Source organism: Aspergillus vadensis (assembly GCF_003184925.1).
Source record: "Aspergillus vadensis CBS 113365 unplaced genomic scaffold BO88scaffold_11, whole genome shotgun sequence".
Taxonomy (NCBI): domain Eukaryota; kingdom Fungi; phylum Ascomycota; class Eurotiomycetes; order Eurotiales; family Aspergillaceae; genus Aspergillus; species Aspergillus vadensis.
In genome coordinates this window covers 656470-670979 of record NW_020292049.1, presented here as the reverse complement: position 1 = coordinate 670979, position 14510 = coordinate 656470, and the positions used below count along the sequence as shown (strand labels likewise).

The window sequence follows — 14510 nt, the reverse complement described above, 5'->3', positions numbered from 1 at the left end:
AACGCGTTAGCACCTGTGAGGTAGCCGGCGTGATGAGAAGCACCTTTGAGAGTGATTATTCGCTTGAGCGATAGTAGATGATTGTTAATATTGAAGATTCGCGCGCCGAAGAGCAGAGAGAATATGGGTTCGTTGTATCAGCCCAGTTCGCGTGCAAGCACACCAACCACAACCTCAGAACACGACGTTGACTGCAGCACCTGCACCCACGCGTTCCTCAGAAACAACAAAGAGGAAAGTTTTGTATAGATAGTAGGAAACTTGTGAAACTAACACTCCATCTCGGAACGGATCATTCTTATCCGTGATGTCATTCACCGTTCCTACATACTGAAGTGGATGGCTTATAGCGTTGCCCGACAACCGGACCTATCAGTTCCGGCTTTTATCCTCTTCCTCAGGCTTCGCGTAGCGCTAATGGGTCCTTGTGTGACCTTCTCAAGATTCTGTTCCTAGTGTTGTCTATACTGATCGCCTGCCGTGCAGGGTCTGATCTGCGTCTGGCTCAGGTCTGGTTATCTCCGTTGAGTACGTTGAGTATGATAGGTAAGGGAGCATTCGTAATTCGTTTCTGTTTAGTATGCAAACTATAGCTAACGGGAAGTAAATAAGATAATATAGAAAATGCCACGAAAGCAGATATCCCAAATGATGGCCCTGCCTACAGTCATCCATGAACAAAACATTTTCACTTCTGTACATAGACTGTGTTCTCCATCACGCAGAATATGTGCTCGTAGCGAACATAGCCGCGTGAACTAAGATGTTTCTTGTCTCTCGAACTGAACAAAAATGTAGCAAATTGAGGAAGCTTTCGTCAGGTCATAGACTTGGACGGTACCGTAGGTCCGATCGAAGAGCCTTGTCAATAACCTCAGTAGCCATCAGGACTTCCTCGTCTTGCAACCTCCACCCAACAACTTGGATAGCAGTAGGTGCCCCGTCTACTGCATCAGGATCATCTATAGTCGCAATAAGTAGCTGACACTCATGGCTAGGTCAACGAAAAGACTTACAATTCTTGCATACCTCCGAATCCAGAGACTTATCAGCCTTCAGATATGGAATAACGCTCGCGGGAAACTAAAATATCCTGCATCAGCACGATGCATCAGAGCAGATTTATGTTTGAGTTCCCTTACATTCAACAAGTTCCAAATAACTGTATATACCGGCGGCCCATATGTATCATGTGGGCCTGCAGTTGACCAGTGACCCGGGCAAATGAGGACGTCCAGATTATGTTGTTTCCAAACTTCAGCCATCTTCTCCCGGTACTCCATAAGGGAAGCATTGGCGTCCCAGACATCATCTAACGTCAGTGCAGAATTTTGTAATCCAGCTAGAGCAGCTGGAGAGGCATACTCCAATGCTTTGATTGGTTGCTCATTCCCGTCCAAAACGTGCTGCAGAAGGGTCTGCTTGGTATCAAACAAAAAGTACCGTGCCGCCAGCTTTAGACCATCCTGGAAGGAGGGAGCATTGGCCACAAGATGGACACTATGACCGGCATTTTCAAGCGCAGCCCGTGCGGAGGAAAGTGCCCGTTTGACAGGGGGAAATAATGGGAAATGCTCGTCCCCCATATAAACCCCAATGCTTAGCTTCTTCTTTGGGGGAACGTGCCGCCATGCCGTCCCAAATGCGGTGGAATCATAGCGCCATGGTTCTGACGAGAGTATTGTCTTACAGAAGAATGTCAGATCTGATGCACTGTTGGCGAGTGGTCCAACTGCGGAGACGAGCCCTGGTGTCCCCGGCCTGTCCCCTAATTCAACTCCCCCGTGAGGTATGCGATCAGCTGTGGGCTTGAACCCATATGTGCCATTGCAGAGACTCGGTGCACGAATGGATCCTCCGACGTCTGTGCCTACTCCTAGTATGGAACCTCGGAAGGCCACCAAAGCACCTTCACCCCCACTACTCCCACCTGCACTGAGGCAAAGCTTATGAGGGTTCAATGTTCTTCCAAAAATATTGTTGACGCTATCCATGGTCTTCAAGTAGACCAAGTGTCAGCAGAGATCCGCGAGACAAAAGAAACGGCAACTCCGTACCAACAGTGTCTGTGGAATATTCGTCTTGATGTACAAGATGGCGCCGTTAGCAAGGAGGATATCAACTAGGGGCGAATTTTCAGCTGCAACTGGCTTCCCCAGAAAAGAAACAAAGCCAATTGTTGCAGCCTGTCCCTTGATATTAAAGCTGTCCTGTTGCATGGTGAGATTCGTGGCAATGGCGCTATTAAGGGCATCGGCTCCAATAATCGCCAACTCAAGTGAGATGATTTGCGACTGGGACCGCAGGCTTACCTTCAAACTTATAGGAAGACCGTGAAAGGGTCCATAAGGCCTTCCATACTTGGCCAGATATCCATCAAGAAACTCTGCTCGCTTGAACGCCTCGGCAAAAAGGATCTCAGTCGCGCAGTTTGTCTGGGTAATTGCATTAGCTGAGCCGATCACGATATGATTGAATTATACATAGATACCAACTGTTGTGCAATAGCAGCTCTCTTACAAAAGGCCTTGCAAACCTGGAGTGAGGTCAAACGGCCTTCGATAATATCCTGGTGAAGGCTTTGAGCGTCATAGGACTCTGTGATAGCCACCTCTTCCCTTGACAGCAAACCATGATGTCTAAGGATGTCGAAAGCACTTATGTTGGCATCCTGGGTAATCTGGTTTATAATTGTCTCGGGAAGAACCCATTCAGGAGGGATTTTGGATGCACGGTCCCTTAGTTTGTCAGCGATCAGACCTTCCCACTGAGCCATCTTGAGAACGCAGCCACTTCTTTCCGTACAAAGAAACGGGAGATTAGAGACAAATGCATGCGGCAAGGGCTTTAATAAAGACCACAGACATAAGAGATAAGACCGATCAATGCACGCCAGTTTGGGCTCGCTTCCAGGGGACTTTATCTACCACGTGGCAAGCTAAATGAAAGTGTCGCATCCAGCCGACCCTATAGAATAAGCGTAATATTGTCCTGAGCCACTAGGCAAACGGATGACGCGGATAAGGCAATTTATTGGGAAATTAAGTACCTTAACAAAGACAACTGGCATTCTTACTGGCATTTACTCCAAGCACACTAAACCGTCAACCGATTCGTTCCAAGCTCCGGTTCCAGTACTTTGGGATGGCTAACCGTGGCTACGCCAGCCACTATGACCAGGAACATTGCCGGCGGTGTAAGCTGAATGGCCCGACAGGATTATCTAGTAAAGTTGGTGCGTCACGCCATAAAATTGATGCAGCCCGATGATTGCTCGAGCGTAGTGACATCCACCCAATAGGCCGGTTCTTGCAGCTAACCGACATGTGAGCTCCTTTCACGGTGAACCTCGGCCTATCGATCATTTTGTACATGATATATCCGACCATTCATTGCGACTCTAACTTCTGAAATGGACACCTTGTCAGATCAAAAGTCCAAGGTATTACAAGACAAACATGGACGTCGATACATGGGACAGTCTTGCATCAAATAATGACTGTTAAGACGTAGATAGGTATATGATGTAGGCATGAACTACCTTCGACTCTCAGCATATCTGACCAGCTTCAGGCCCACTAAAGCTTGTCAAGAAGCTTATCCTAGCGCACTTGTATACCAGAGTATTGACTGCTATATAGAGCAGCCACTGGTCTGATTTCCCAGGGCCAGTTCACTCCATGGGCAGTATATAGGCATAATCGCTATCATCAATTACTGCCACGATCGATGATAGTATAGCATATGATGACATATGGTATGGCAGGTTTTGAAAGGAGTTCTGACCTAGGAGAAATTCCAGAGAGCTTCAGCTCTGGAGGTTCAAACTGTCTGCAAGGCGAGCGTGGGATCTCGGGCATCAGTACAGCCGCTTTGACCGCGTGAGAAATTCAAAGATACCTAGGAGGTAAGAAGAGAAAGACCTCAGGTTAAAAGAATAGGTTCAAAGAATTTGAAAATGACCCAGCTCCATTATGCTGTGGAACAGGCATGCATCAATGAGTTGGACTGGATGTCGGTCACCGCAAAGCCCCCTGGGTACATTCAGAATAGAGTTGTCAGAGATGATTAGCTGCTACTTCACCTGCATTAGTTTCGTAGCAATAGTTTTTAGTAATGACAGCTGTGAGCGACCGGACTAATTGGGCATTGCACCGTTGAATTGAAAAAGAAGATGAAGACGAAGCGACTAAAATGAGGGAGAGCAAGAGCACGGGCTTCTGTAAAAGTGGGTCTTAAGCGACCAATCCGAATGGAAATTTTACGAGCGGACCAATGAGAGACAGGGTTAGCGGGTCGGCCTCAAGGCAGCGGGCAGCCTGTCAGCAACTCATTCTCCTTGTCCTATCTCATTCTCGATTACTCTTGCTTTCTTTTGCCGCTGTAACTTTTCCTCGACTAAGCCTGTGACTAACATGCATAGCGCAAGCTTTTTCATAAGTACCAAGGCAATCCGCGAACAGTCGAACCAGTTGCTGAGCGCTGAAATGGAATCCGAGAAGAAGCGCCGTGCGAGCAAACCTAAAGTCAAAACTGGCTGTCGGACATGCAAGTGAGTCAAGCGGCTGCCTTGTTACGCTACCTGATATAGTGCTTATTCTATACACAGGATTCGTCGAGTCAAATGCGACGAGGGTCGACCGGCGTGCAAGAGGTGCGTGTCAACCGGCCGCGTTTGCGATGGCTATGGAATTTGGAGCGAAGGAAGAAAAGCCACCCATGGCGGTAATCCTGGCGTACCGAGGGTCTTCCAGTCTCCCCTGTCTGGTTACAATGCACCAGTACCAATTCCGCATGCCGCATGTGCTGAACAGAAATGTGTGGAATGGTTCGTCCACTGTGCCATTTCCAAGATCGGAGGAGTGTTTTCTTCCCAGTTCTGGGGCAGGACAGTTGTTCAAGCACTTTCTCAAGAGCCAGCAGTGCGACATGCTGTTATGGCATTGGCTTCTACGCATAGATATAGGGCTCAGAGGAGCGACAAGGGTACTACAATGGCGAGCCAGCTAAGCGAGCATGAGAAGTTTACTCTTCAACACTACAATAAAGCTATTGGCTGTCTCCATGCTGAAATAAGACGCCACAGCCAACGACCGCAGAGTGTGATAGTTGCCCTCATTACTTGCATGCTATTTGTTACTCTCGAACTGATGCGAGGCCAATACCGAACGAGTCATGCTCATCTACAGCACGGGCTGAAGCTGGTGAAGGAGATTCAGAAACTCTCCGGAACCTCTAAGACCGGAAAGATTATGATAAGGACTTCGTCGCAAACAAATGAGGATGATGTTATTGAGGCCTTTAGCAGACTGGGAGTACACTATGCTCTGCTTGGACATGGGACAAAATACTCGAACCTTGACTATGACATCCAACCTCATCATTTACCGTACAAATTTGAGTCAACCGAACAAGCAAGACAATATCTGGATGTTCTCTTAGCAAGAGCACAGTGTCTGGTGGAATTGGCTCGTCACATCGAGACGGGCATGTGTGTCGCGACTCGGGGCTACGAGCAATATCTTGAGTCTCAATGGCGCCTGGAAAAGGACTTGGAAATATGGCTTGATGCTTATAGATCGTCACGTGGTGAATTTTCAGCTCAAGATTTGATTAAAAGTACATTGGCTACAAGGTTACTCGTGATGCACCATACCATGGCCTTGATCATGGCCACAACCTGCACGCCATGGGACGACGAAACGGCGTTCGACTTACAAACCGACAGGTTCATTTCTATTATCCGCGAGGCAATCGACATGTGTCAAGCCCTCAGAACCGCATACCCAGATTTCCCGACGAGTGGATCTCTCAATTGCCCATTGGGGATGGCATTTACGATGGACATTGGCTTCATCCAGCCATTATATTACACTGCAATCAAGTGCCGGATTCCTCAGATACGACGACACGCGATCGGGTTGCTTCGATTGGCACCTCACCGTGAAGGCATATGGAATGGCGCCCTCACTGCTAGAATTGCGGAGGAGGTAGTTGCATATGAAGAGTGGAATATCGAGGCAAGCTTTACAGTTGGAAAAAGCTTGGATCTCCTCAGCCTGCCAGAAGCGGGTAATCCAGATACAATCCTGCCTTCTCTGCGCCGCATTTCAGATGTTCATGTCGAATTGCCCGATGAGAACACGGGAGAGGCGACTGTGACATTCTGGCAGCGCGAGGAGGGTAGAAGCTGGAAGGTTGACGAGAGAAAATTCCAGACGGAGGATCCATAAGCAAATCTCAAACTCTGGAGCCGTCCCTTTCTTTCTGAAGCTGACCGTCCAGAGCGATTATGACATCATGACACACTGGCATCTTAGCCAATCACGATCAATGTGATAAAATCTTACCGATCATCAACAAAGAAAATGGAATGATCGACTGACTCGTGCTCAGCACCAGCAGCGCGGGGTGGAACGTTTGGAATGTGAAGCTCAGCCACTATCAGCAGAACGGAAGCTACCTACTTTGTAAATGCTCAGTCAGTGATTTGCAACCGGGATGGACGGCGCTGGCATTTGCTGGTTGGGCCCCTTAGTCAGTCTTACCCCATGCTTACTTACCCATCCGCGCCCCGCCCGAGCCAATCCCGGATCGCCGGCCAGGAGTATAAAGTCGATCAGAGATCTAGACAACAACGAAATACTTTTTTCAGAATGCAACTTGCAACACCAACCTACCTCTTCCTATTCTTTATTCCTCTAATACTGCTCCTCATCAAGTCAATTCTTCCCACCAATTCCGTTATGTCCAAGCCTCTTGCCCACGCTTCCATTGTCGCCCGTCGCTCCAGTGAGCGCGGGTACGCCGAACACGGCGGCTGGCTTAAGAGCTTCCACACCTTCAGTTTTGCCAGTTACTATGACCACCGCTTCAACAACTTTGGCAGTCTGCGCGTTCTCAATGAGGATCGTGTAGCCGCCCGTAATGGATTCCCGACCCACCCCCACCGCGATGCCGAAATCTTCAGCTACATCCTCAACGGCGAGCTCACGCACCGCGACAGCATGATCAAAAAGGGTGCGGAAGGCGCCCAGGGCAAGCAATTCTACCGCATGAAGCGTGGCGACGTTCAATTCACCACTGGTGGAACAGGTACGTTGTTTGCATTGAAGTCTACTACCTTAAGACCTGACCGAACTAACACAACCCACTCCAGGAATCGCACACTCTGAACAAAACGAATCCAACAAACCCGTCCACTTCCTCCAAATTTGGGCTCTTCCCTGGAAACATGGCCTCAAGCCCCAATACCACACCCGCACATTCGACGAAGCCGCCAAGCGCAAAGCATTCGTCCCGATCCTCTCCCCGCTGGCTGCCGGGCCCGAAGCAACCCCGGCCGATGAGGAGGCCGCCGTCCCTAAGATTCCAGATACGATTCCAATTCACGCGGACTTTGTGATGGGTGCGGGCATCATTGAACCCGGGCAGAAGTTCCAGTGGACCGTGGGTGCTGGCGAGGACGTGGTCAGTCGCAAGAAGAAGAGGAACGTCTATGTGCATTTGCCCATGACGAAGAACGGCAAGGCCCAGATCCGGTTGGATCATCGGGACGAGGCGGTTCTGAGCGAGGGTGATGGAGCGTTTATCACAGGGGTGAATGCGGGTGATGTGCTGAGTGTGGAAAGTGTTGGGGATGCGGAGGCCGAGGTTATTGTTCTGGATAGTGACTAGATGGTGGGATGATTACCTTGATTGCTTTTGCCGGGTGTAAGGTGTTTGGGACTTATCTTCTCTACATATACTGCAACATGTACTTTCTCACATTACAATAATGATGGTGTACCATAAGTGATTTCACGATATGTCATGGATAGACCCATATAGATAATGATGTCAACTATCCTCTCATCTAGATTAAAACGTGAGTACTGTCCCTTCCCACCTACCCAACAAACCAATCCCTCAATATACACACCCAGAAACCGATCAGAGACCCTCCGTACTATCTCACCTCCCCAACGCCATCCCCGCCCACTCCACCATAAACCCCGACTCCAAAACCTCCCGCGCCGACATCCTCCCCTCCGGCTCATAAACCAGCATTCCCCCCAGCAACCTCCTCAAACAATCCATCTCCAACTCCTGAAATTCACAAGTCGAAGACGTCTCCCCCCTTCCCATCTGCCATAATCTCTCATCCAAAGACCTTCCCAGACCCCCAGTCCCCGCCGCCTTCATCAAGGACCTCGTAAAATCCGATCTCTGCCTCCATCTCTCCGGCAACTCACCACCCAGCATACTCACCATCTCCCAGATAACATCATCTGGACTATCCGACCAGGGTTCGAATAGTGGTCGGTCACCGAGGATATCGTAGATTGTACAGCCTAGGGTCCACATATCGGCCGCTGGTGTTATCGAATCGTGGAAGATGGCTTCGGGGGGGTGGGAAGGAGGATGGTTGGTGTGTGTAGGGTTTCTGGGGAAGGGGCGTTAGTGAAGAGGTAGGATGTGCCGAAGTCGGTTATTTTGATGTTGATGTTGCTGGGTGAGAGTTGGTTAGCTGGGGTGAGCAGGTTCATGGGGATGATGGCGTGGATGGGTGCGTGTGGATGGATGGGGTGGTTGTCGGTCCGGTAGATGGGGACTTGGAAGGGTGGGCCGAAACTATTGTATATATCGTTTGTACTTAGGGTGTTGAAGTTAGTGGGTTGGAGGAGGAGGAGGATATTACGCGTGTGGAGATCTTGTTAGTTAGTTGGTGGTCAGTCAGTCAATCACTAAGTAACGACACGATGTGTAGATATAGGTGCTTACCTCCATGCCCTACCCCCCGGGAATGCATATAATCCACTCCCATGACAACCTAAGCAACGATAGCTTTAGCTACATCCAAGAGGAACATCAAACTGGGACTATTCTCCTTGGCTTCGGCAATACTGCAGCCAGCGACTTCGCTAACTAGACACATATGGTGCCCGTTGGGGCCATCGAAGGAGAACTCATCGAGCAATGATGAAGAAATGTATTCACGGCCTGGGTGGCTACTGCTATCATCTCCGGTTTGGAGGTGTTGGAGGATTTTCGACTCGAGGCTTCTTTCTGTACTACTAGAGTCTGCGGTTACGATCTTTAATGCGACGTTTTGTTTTTGTGTCTGTCGCGGGCAAGCCAGACGGTTGAGTAGAAGCCGTAGCCTAGTTTGTGGATGACTTTGTATCTTCCGTGGCAGAATTCGTCGTTGATGGATGTCGGGTGGTAGCCTCCCGGAGTGTAGCCTTCTAGGTTCTCTACGCTGTCTTCGGGGTGGTAGGTAGGTTGGTTTATTGGATTTGGTGGTGTGGGTTTGGGTGAGTAGAGAGGATGTATGGTGGTGAGGCTGCGTAGGGCCTTTGATGCTTTTTAGCTGGAGGTGTACGATAGGATGCGAAGTACTGTCTGATCTCGACTTACGTGAGGGAGCTGTTTGCATGCTAGGGATCTTGTCTGGAGGACACGGAACATGATGGGGTTGTTACTTGAGGCTCTACTATTCAGAGACTCTGCGCAAGGTCGAGCTTATGCTCTAAACCTATGGTTATTGTCTAGCAAGGGAGAAGCGCGTGAAGTGATGCTGCGTGCCTACTTCCAGTCCACTGCAATCCATACATACAATGTTTGCCATAATCATATCTGCTTCCCATCAACCCCAGGGGAAATGATCTCCCAGACTCAGATCCAGACAGTTACTCCAACATGAAGTGGAGGCGGTAGTGGTTAAAGTTGACGGAGGAATCCACCGCACCCGAAAAGAGAGGGTGGCCGACGAAGAAAATCCTGCGCTGGGGCGGCTTCTTGGCACCACCAACGCAGTCTCTGTACGTAATGCCGCAGCCGTGAATCGGAGACAATGTGGGTTGGGTGTCTCCAAGTCTTAAATCAAGTAGCCTATTATCCCAGGTCTAGTCTGGTTCTTATGTAGTTCCATATGAGAGGGGCGAGGATCATGGGACGTCCCTTGTTTTCTCCTGATTCTTGAAGCTGGTCCATAGTTGTTTTGCTAGGTAACTGCTAACCTTATCTTTGTGTGCCCAACCAACTCTTGACCCCGTTCTGCCCTGGGCTTGAAAACCTACTCGGCTTGTTTTATCGCAGAGAGAGCTATTTTCAGGAGTCGCGAGCTCCACGACCCCAAAAACCTTTTCTTGTGGAGGCCGTTTCTTGGATAGTTACTTTCTAGCCCTGTTTGTGGCTGTTTCGGCGAATCTGAGCGGCCTGAAACTCGAGGCCCCGCATTCTTGCTTTCACAGCCAACTTCATCGCTACTTTCTTTTGTGTCAGTTGCGCCTCGTCTACGCCATAGAATTAGAGATCATTATCGCAGCTCTCCATCATGGCAGCTCTCGATGTCAATGGCCCCTTGCCCGAGCTGGCTGAGCAGCAGCCGGACGATCTCATCCCTGAGTCTCGGGTTCTCATCATCATGACAGGTGGTACAATCTGTATGCGACAGTCCCCATCAGGATTCATTCCTGCCAGAGGATTCCAGGAGCAATGTCTGGCCCGGGTACCGACCTTCAACGATGGTTCGCATCCGAGCATGATGGATGTGGTGGTCAACTCAGCCGGAGAGATCAAAGGACATCCCGCTCTCCGCACACCACCGACTGCCTATGGGCGACGGGTGCGGTACACTGTCTTCGAGTTCGAAGAGCTCCTCGATAGCAGTTCTATCGATGCGAAAGGTTGGGCCCAGATCGCTCACACCGTTGAACGAAACTACACACTTTTCGATGGCTTCGTTGTCCTCCACGGAACAGACAGTCTCGCATACACATGCTCGGCGCTCAGCTTCATGCTGCAGAATCTCGGAAAGCCCGTCATCCTGACTGGAGCGCAAGCGCCCATGCTGGAGTTGCAGAATGATGCCACCGATAACCTTCTCGGATCACTGGTTGTGGCTGGCCATTTCATGATCCCCGAAGTGTGTCTGTATTTCAACAACCGACTGTTCCGTGGCAACCGGTCGATCAAGGTCGCAGCCAGTGATTTCGCTGCCTTTGACTCGCCGAACTGCCCCCCGCTGGCGGTGACAACCTCCATGCGGACCAACGTGAACTGGGAGCTGGTCAACCGACCGAAGAGCCTGGAACACTTCCGTATCCAAACCAACCTCGACACCACCCACGTGGCGTGTCTGCGTATCTTCCCTGGTATCAAGCCGGAGATGGTCGACGCCGTACTGAAGCTGGAAGGGCTCCGTGGTTTAGTGTTGGAGACGTTTGGCGCCGGTAACGCACCCAGTGGTCAAGACAATGCCATGACCAATGTATTGGCCGCCGCTATCAAGCGAGGAATCGTGATCGTGAACGTCACGCAATGTAAGTGAAGCCCTGGAAAGTATGTTCCCAACCCAGAGTATCTTCTGACACAGTCAACCAGGCCTGACGGGAAGCGTCAGCCCCGTCTATGCCCCAGGCATGAGTCTCTCTCGTGCGGGAGTCGTCGCCGGACTCGACCTGACCACCGAAGCCGCACTAACCAAGATGTCATATCTCCTTGCTCTTCCGGATTCCACCCCAGAATGGGTCGCGAAGAAAATGTCCGTATCTCTTCGTGGCGAATTGACCGAGGTATCGCAGCCAGTGTTCCGTCATCCGGACGGGGCGCTCCCTGAGCGCGTTCAGTCCCTCACGGTGCTCGGATACGCCATTGCGCAGGGTGATCTCGAGCGCGTGGAGGAGATTGTGGCCCGAGAACACCAATGGTTATTGAATGACGCCGACTACTCGGGCAACACACCTATTGTAAGGCAACCCCAATGCCCCAGTTGTAGATAAGACAAAAACAAAAAAAATCAAAGCTGACACCCACGTCACCTCCACAGCACCTGGCAGCAACTTCACCCTCAGTTGAGATTCTCCGATACTTGCTGCTCCAGGGTGGCTCCGTGCACTTGCGAAACCGCAATGGTCGGACGCCGCTGTTCCTGGCGGCCAACGCAGGATTCACGGAGCACGTGCTGCTGCTACGCAAGTCTGGAGCGCATTTGCATTCTGATGAACGCACGGCGGCGCAGTTGTTGGCCCGGCGCCGACCTGGCGTCTGGGGGTTGGCAGGGATTGGGCCGCGTGAGGTGAGTGAGCGCGAGATGGAGGAACTGGAGGACTCAAGTGATTCTATAGGACGTATGGCACAGCGAGTGATGGCAGGATCGGCGCCTTGAAGATGGCGATCGTTTTTTGTTTCCTTTCTTTCTAGAGACAGGAGCTTTGATGGTTTAGAGCCGTTTTGGTAATTTTTTTTTTAGACGGAAAAGCGTTTGGGTTATCATTCTAAAGCTTGCATTCACACGCTGCCTGGTACGCCTCACAGTATACTTGATGATAGAATGAGGGAATGTCACGTTATGATGACCATCCAATATGACTGCCATGAGAACACAACTACTATTGAACTACTATTTACTACAGAGTATGTAGACAGCGAGAAAGGGAAGTCCTTTCCGCGGAGATACCTGACCAACATGCAGGATCCCTGGGCATGCAGGTCGGGGTCATGCATGTCGGATGGATGGAGGGGAAAAGGACGATGGACGACGGCCAACCCCGCTTTGAATTGCGCCATTGCTGAGATGTTTTACTTTTTTATTATTTTTTTATTTTTCCCAGCTGAGATGCGTTATTATGGACTTAGTACTAGTATACTAGTAATAGTCTAGTGTGTACTGGGGCTTAGTGAGCAGGTACCTAAGTAGTGGCTCCAAGGACCTTCCTCATCGGGATAAAATATCTACATTTATTGGCTAGCTGTTAACAACAGCAGCAGCAGTAGTATACTTCGTACAGTAGTGCTACTTCGCTAAAAAAAAGTATGACGGAGCAGCTGACCGGGTTGCACATGATCAATTCAAAGGCGGTGGTGGCTTGATGACGATGATGAGCTCCTAACTAATCTTAGTTATAATATACTATCCCACTAAACTTGATGTTTCTTAGATTCTACTAGATTGACCTGGACAGTCTGTGCTCTCACCCACGCGGTTGTTGCTCTCTCCTAATTAGTAGTAGTTCCAGGGAAAGATAAGGTGTTGATCAGATGAAGGTTGCTCCCTTGCAGACATGGCCCGGATGTGTTGTCGCACGGTTGTCGTACCGTCTGCTTGTTTGGTATGAAAGCTCTTCCTTCCCCTTGCTGACCTTGTGGGAGGATAAACCTGAATGAGTAAAAGAAAAAAAGAGTCCAAGTGGTACTTCCTCTCATACTACTGAGGACTAAAACTTCATCCACAGGCCCGTAGAGAACCACTTTCGTCGCAAAAAGAGCCCCAGAAGGAACACCGCTCTCGGGTCTTGGCAGACGCGTGAGAAGCTGCGGCGCACGGATTGGTCGGTAAGAAGGATTTGGACCGATGGGTCTGGAGAGCAACGTGGGCTGCTCGGGCTTTGTCAGTCGGCTGTGACGGCGGCTTCTTCGCTAGTTCATGTGGATTATCACTTGTTATATTTCATGACAAACGGACTGGTTTAATGTTGGCGGAAGAAAGAGAAAGAGGAAGAAAGAGAATCGAAAACGAGATATAGATACATGGAAAAAAAAATTCAGGAACCGACACTGTAGGTAAGTGGAAAGAAAGATAGAAGTATAACGTCTGGACTGCTGTAGAGGATTGCCTCAGAATCGGTGGCTGTCCCCCGAAGTCGATCAGTGGGAGGCCGCTATTTCCCCGCCCACACTCTTCATTGGCTATCATTGGCTGGGACTTGCCGGGATCGGACATTCTTTGATAGAATGCACTTTGCTTTTTCTTGCTACCCAAATTCAGCAATCATGAAGAATCTCTACTACTAGTTTAGCTGGAACCGTTAATGTTGGAAGGTGCATTGCATCCCTATACTACCTTCCGATATAGAGGATATCCCATGGGTTGAGATTGCACCCTACAATAGACACTATTCTCAGATTGAATCATATTACGACATCCTCGTGATGCCATACTACTAGTTCTTCTATGTATCATGATGATGATGGTGGATTTGGCTGGTCCGTTCAGCTCCCCTTCCAGCCACCCCTGAACTGCATCCGAGTTACGTAAAGGAAAGAAGGTCAATGGTCACTTCAACATCGAGGACATCGTGGGCACTTCTAGCAACATCCAACAAGGTCCCGTTTTCCTGTCAGGGCTGCTGCTCTAGTTGCCTCATCTGCCGAGCTGGCCTGTCATCCCCGGCTTTGGAACGAATGGTGCAAGACCAACCACGCAATGGAAGATGGCAGCGAAATCTAGAGAAGCGTACCCTCAGGAACAGAGGGCCGAGTACCTTGGAATCGCGTCAGCCATCCAGAGTTTGCAATTCCGCCTGACACCGTTCAATCAAATGGCTTTCCATTCTATGACTGTTTCGCATTACTCGATATAAACCCGCTCGGAAAGCACATCGGAAGGCTTCCCCATCACATCATGGGACCGGGGCAGCTTTTCTGGCCAGGATTTTCCCAGCGGACGGGGACTTGGTGGGAGGAGTCAAGAAATTCACTCATGGGTACCACCTCCCATATTAGATGCAAACCCCAGACGATCCCAA

At 49.9% G+C, this 14510-nt stretch overlaps 5 protein-coding genes across 5 annotated transcripts; 3 read left to right on the top strand and 2 right to left on the bottom strand.

Moving 5' to 3' along the window:
- Positions 1-597: 597 nt before the first annotated feature.
- Positions 598-2837, bottom strand: BO88DRAFT_388557 (amidase). The gene is made up of 6 exons (XM_025704874.1): positions 2492-2837; positions 2313-2435; positions 2058-2210; positions 1143-1997; positions 1017-1083; positions 598-962 (listed from the first exon to the last, which is right to left on the bottom strand). Exons 1-6 carry the CDS (start codon positions 2774-2776, stop codon positions 823-825), a joined length of 1623 nt encoding a protein of 540 aa, XP_025563041.1. The 5' UTR covers positions 2777-2837; the 3' UTR covers positions 598-822.
- Positions 2838-4487: 1650 nt separating this feature from the next.
- Positions 4488-6233, top strand: BO88DRAFT_425582 (Zn(II)2Cys6 transcription factor; the record flags this gene model as incomplete). Its single annotated transcript, XM_025708841.1, has 2 exons — positions 4488-4552; positions 4610-6233. The coding sequence occupies 2 exons, from the start codon at positions 4488-4490 to the stop codon at positions 6231-6233; spliced, it is 1689 nt and encodes a 562-aa protein (XP_025563040.1).
- Positions 6234-6746: 513 nt separating this feature from the next.
- BO88DRAFT_340408 (pirin family protein) lies at positions 6747-7677 on the top strand (the record flags this gene model as incomplete). Its single annotated transcript, XM_025703057.1, has 2 exons — positions 6747-7095; positions 7160-7677. The coding sequence occupies 2 exons, from the start codon at positions 6747-6749 to the stop codon at positions 7675-7677; spliced, it is 867 nt and encodes a 288-aa protein (XP_025563039.1).
- A 1313-nt stretch (positions 7678-8990) lies between these two features.
- Positions 8991-9847, bottom strand: BO88DRAFT_404934 (uncharacterized protein). The gene is made up of 2 exons (XM_025706744.1): positions 9400-9847; positions 8991-9336 (listed from the first exon to the last, which is right to left on the bottom strand). The coding sequence occupies exons 1-2, from the start codon at positions 9448-9450 to the stop codon at positions 9079-9081; spliced, it is 309 nt and encodes a 102-aa protein (XP_025563038.1). The 5' UTR covers positions 9451-9847; the 3' UTR covers positions 8991-9078.
- A 45-nt stretch (positions 9848-9892) lies between these two features.
- On the top strand, positions 9893-12151 carry BO88DRAFT_435424 (putative lysophospholipase; the record flags this gene model as incomplete). The annotated part of the gene is made up of 3 exons (XM_025709517.1): positions 9893-11306; positions 11368-11732; positions 11813-12151. The coding sequence occupies exons 1-3, from the start codon at positions 10319-10321 to the stop codon at positions 12149-12151; spliced, it is 1692 nt and encodes a 563-aa protein (XP_025563037.1). The 5' UTR covers positions 9893-10318.
- Positions 12152-14510: the final 2359 nt, after the last annotated feature.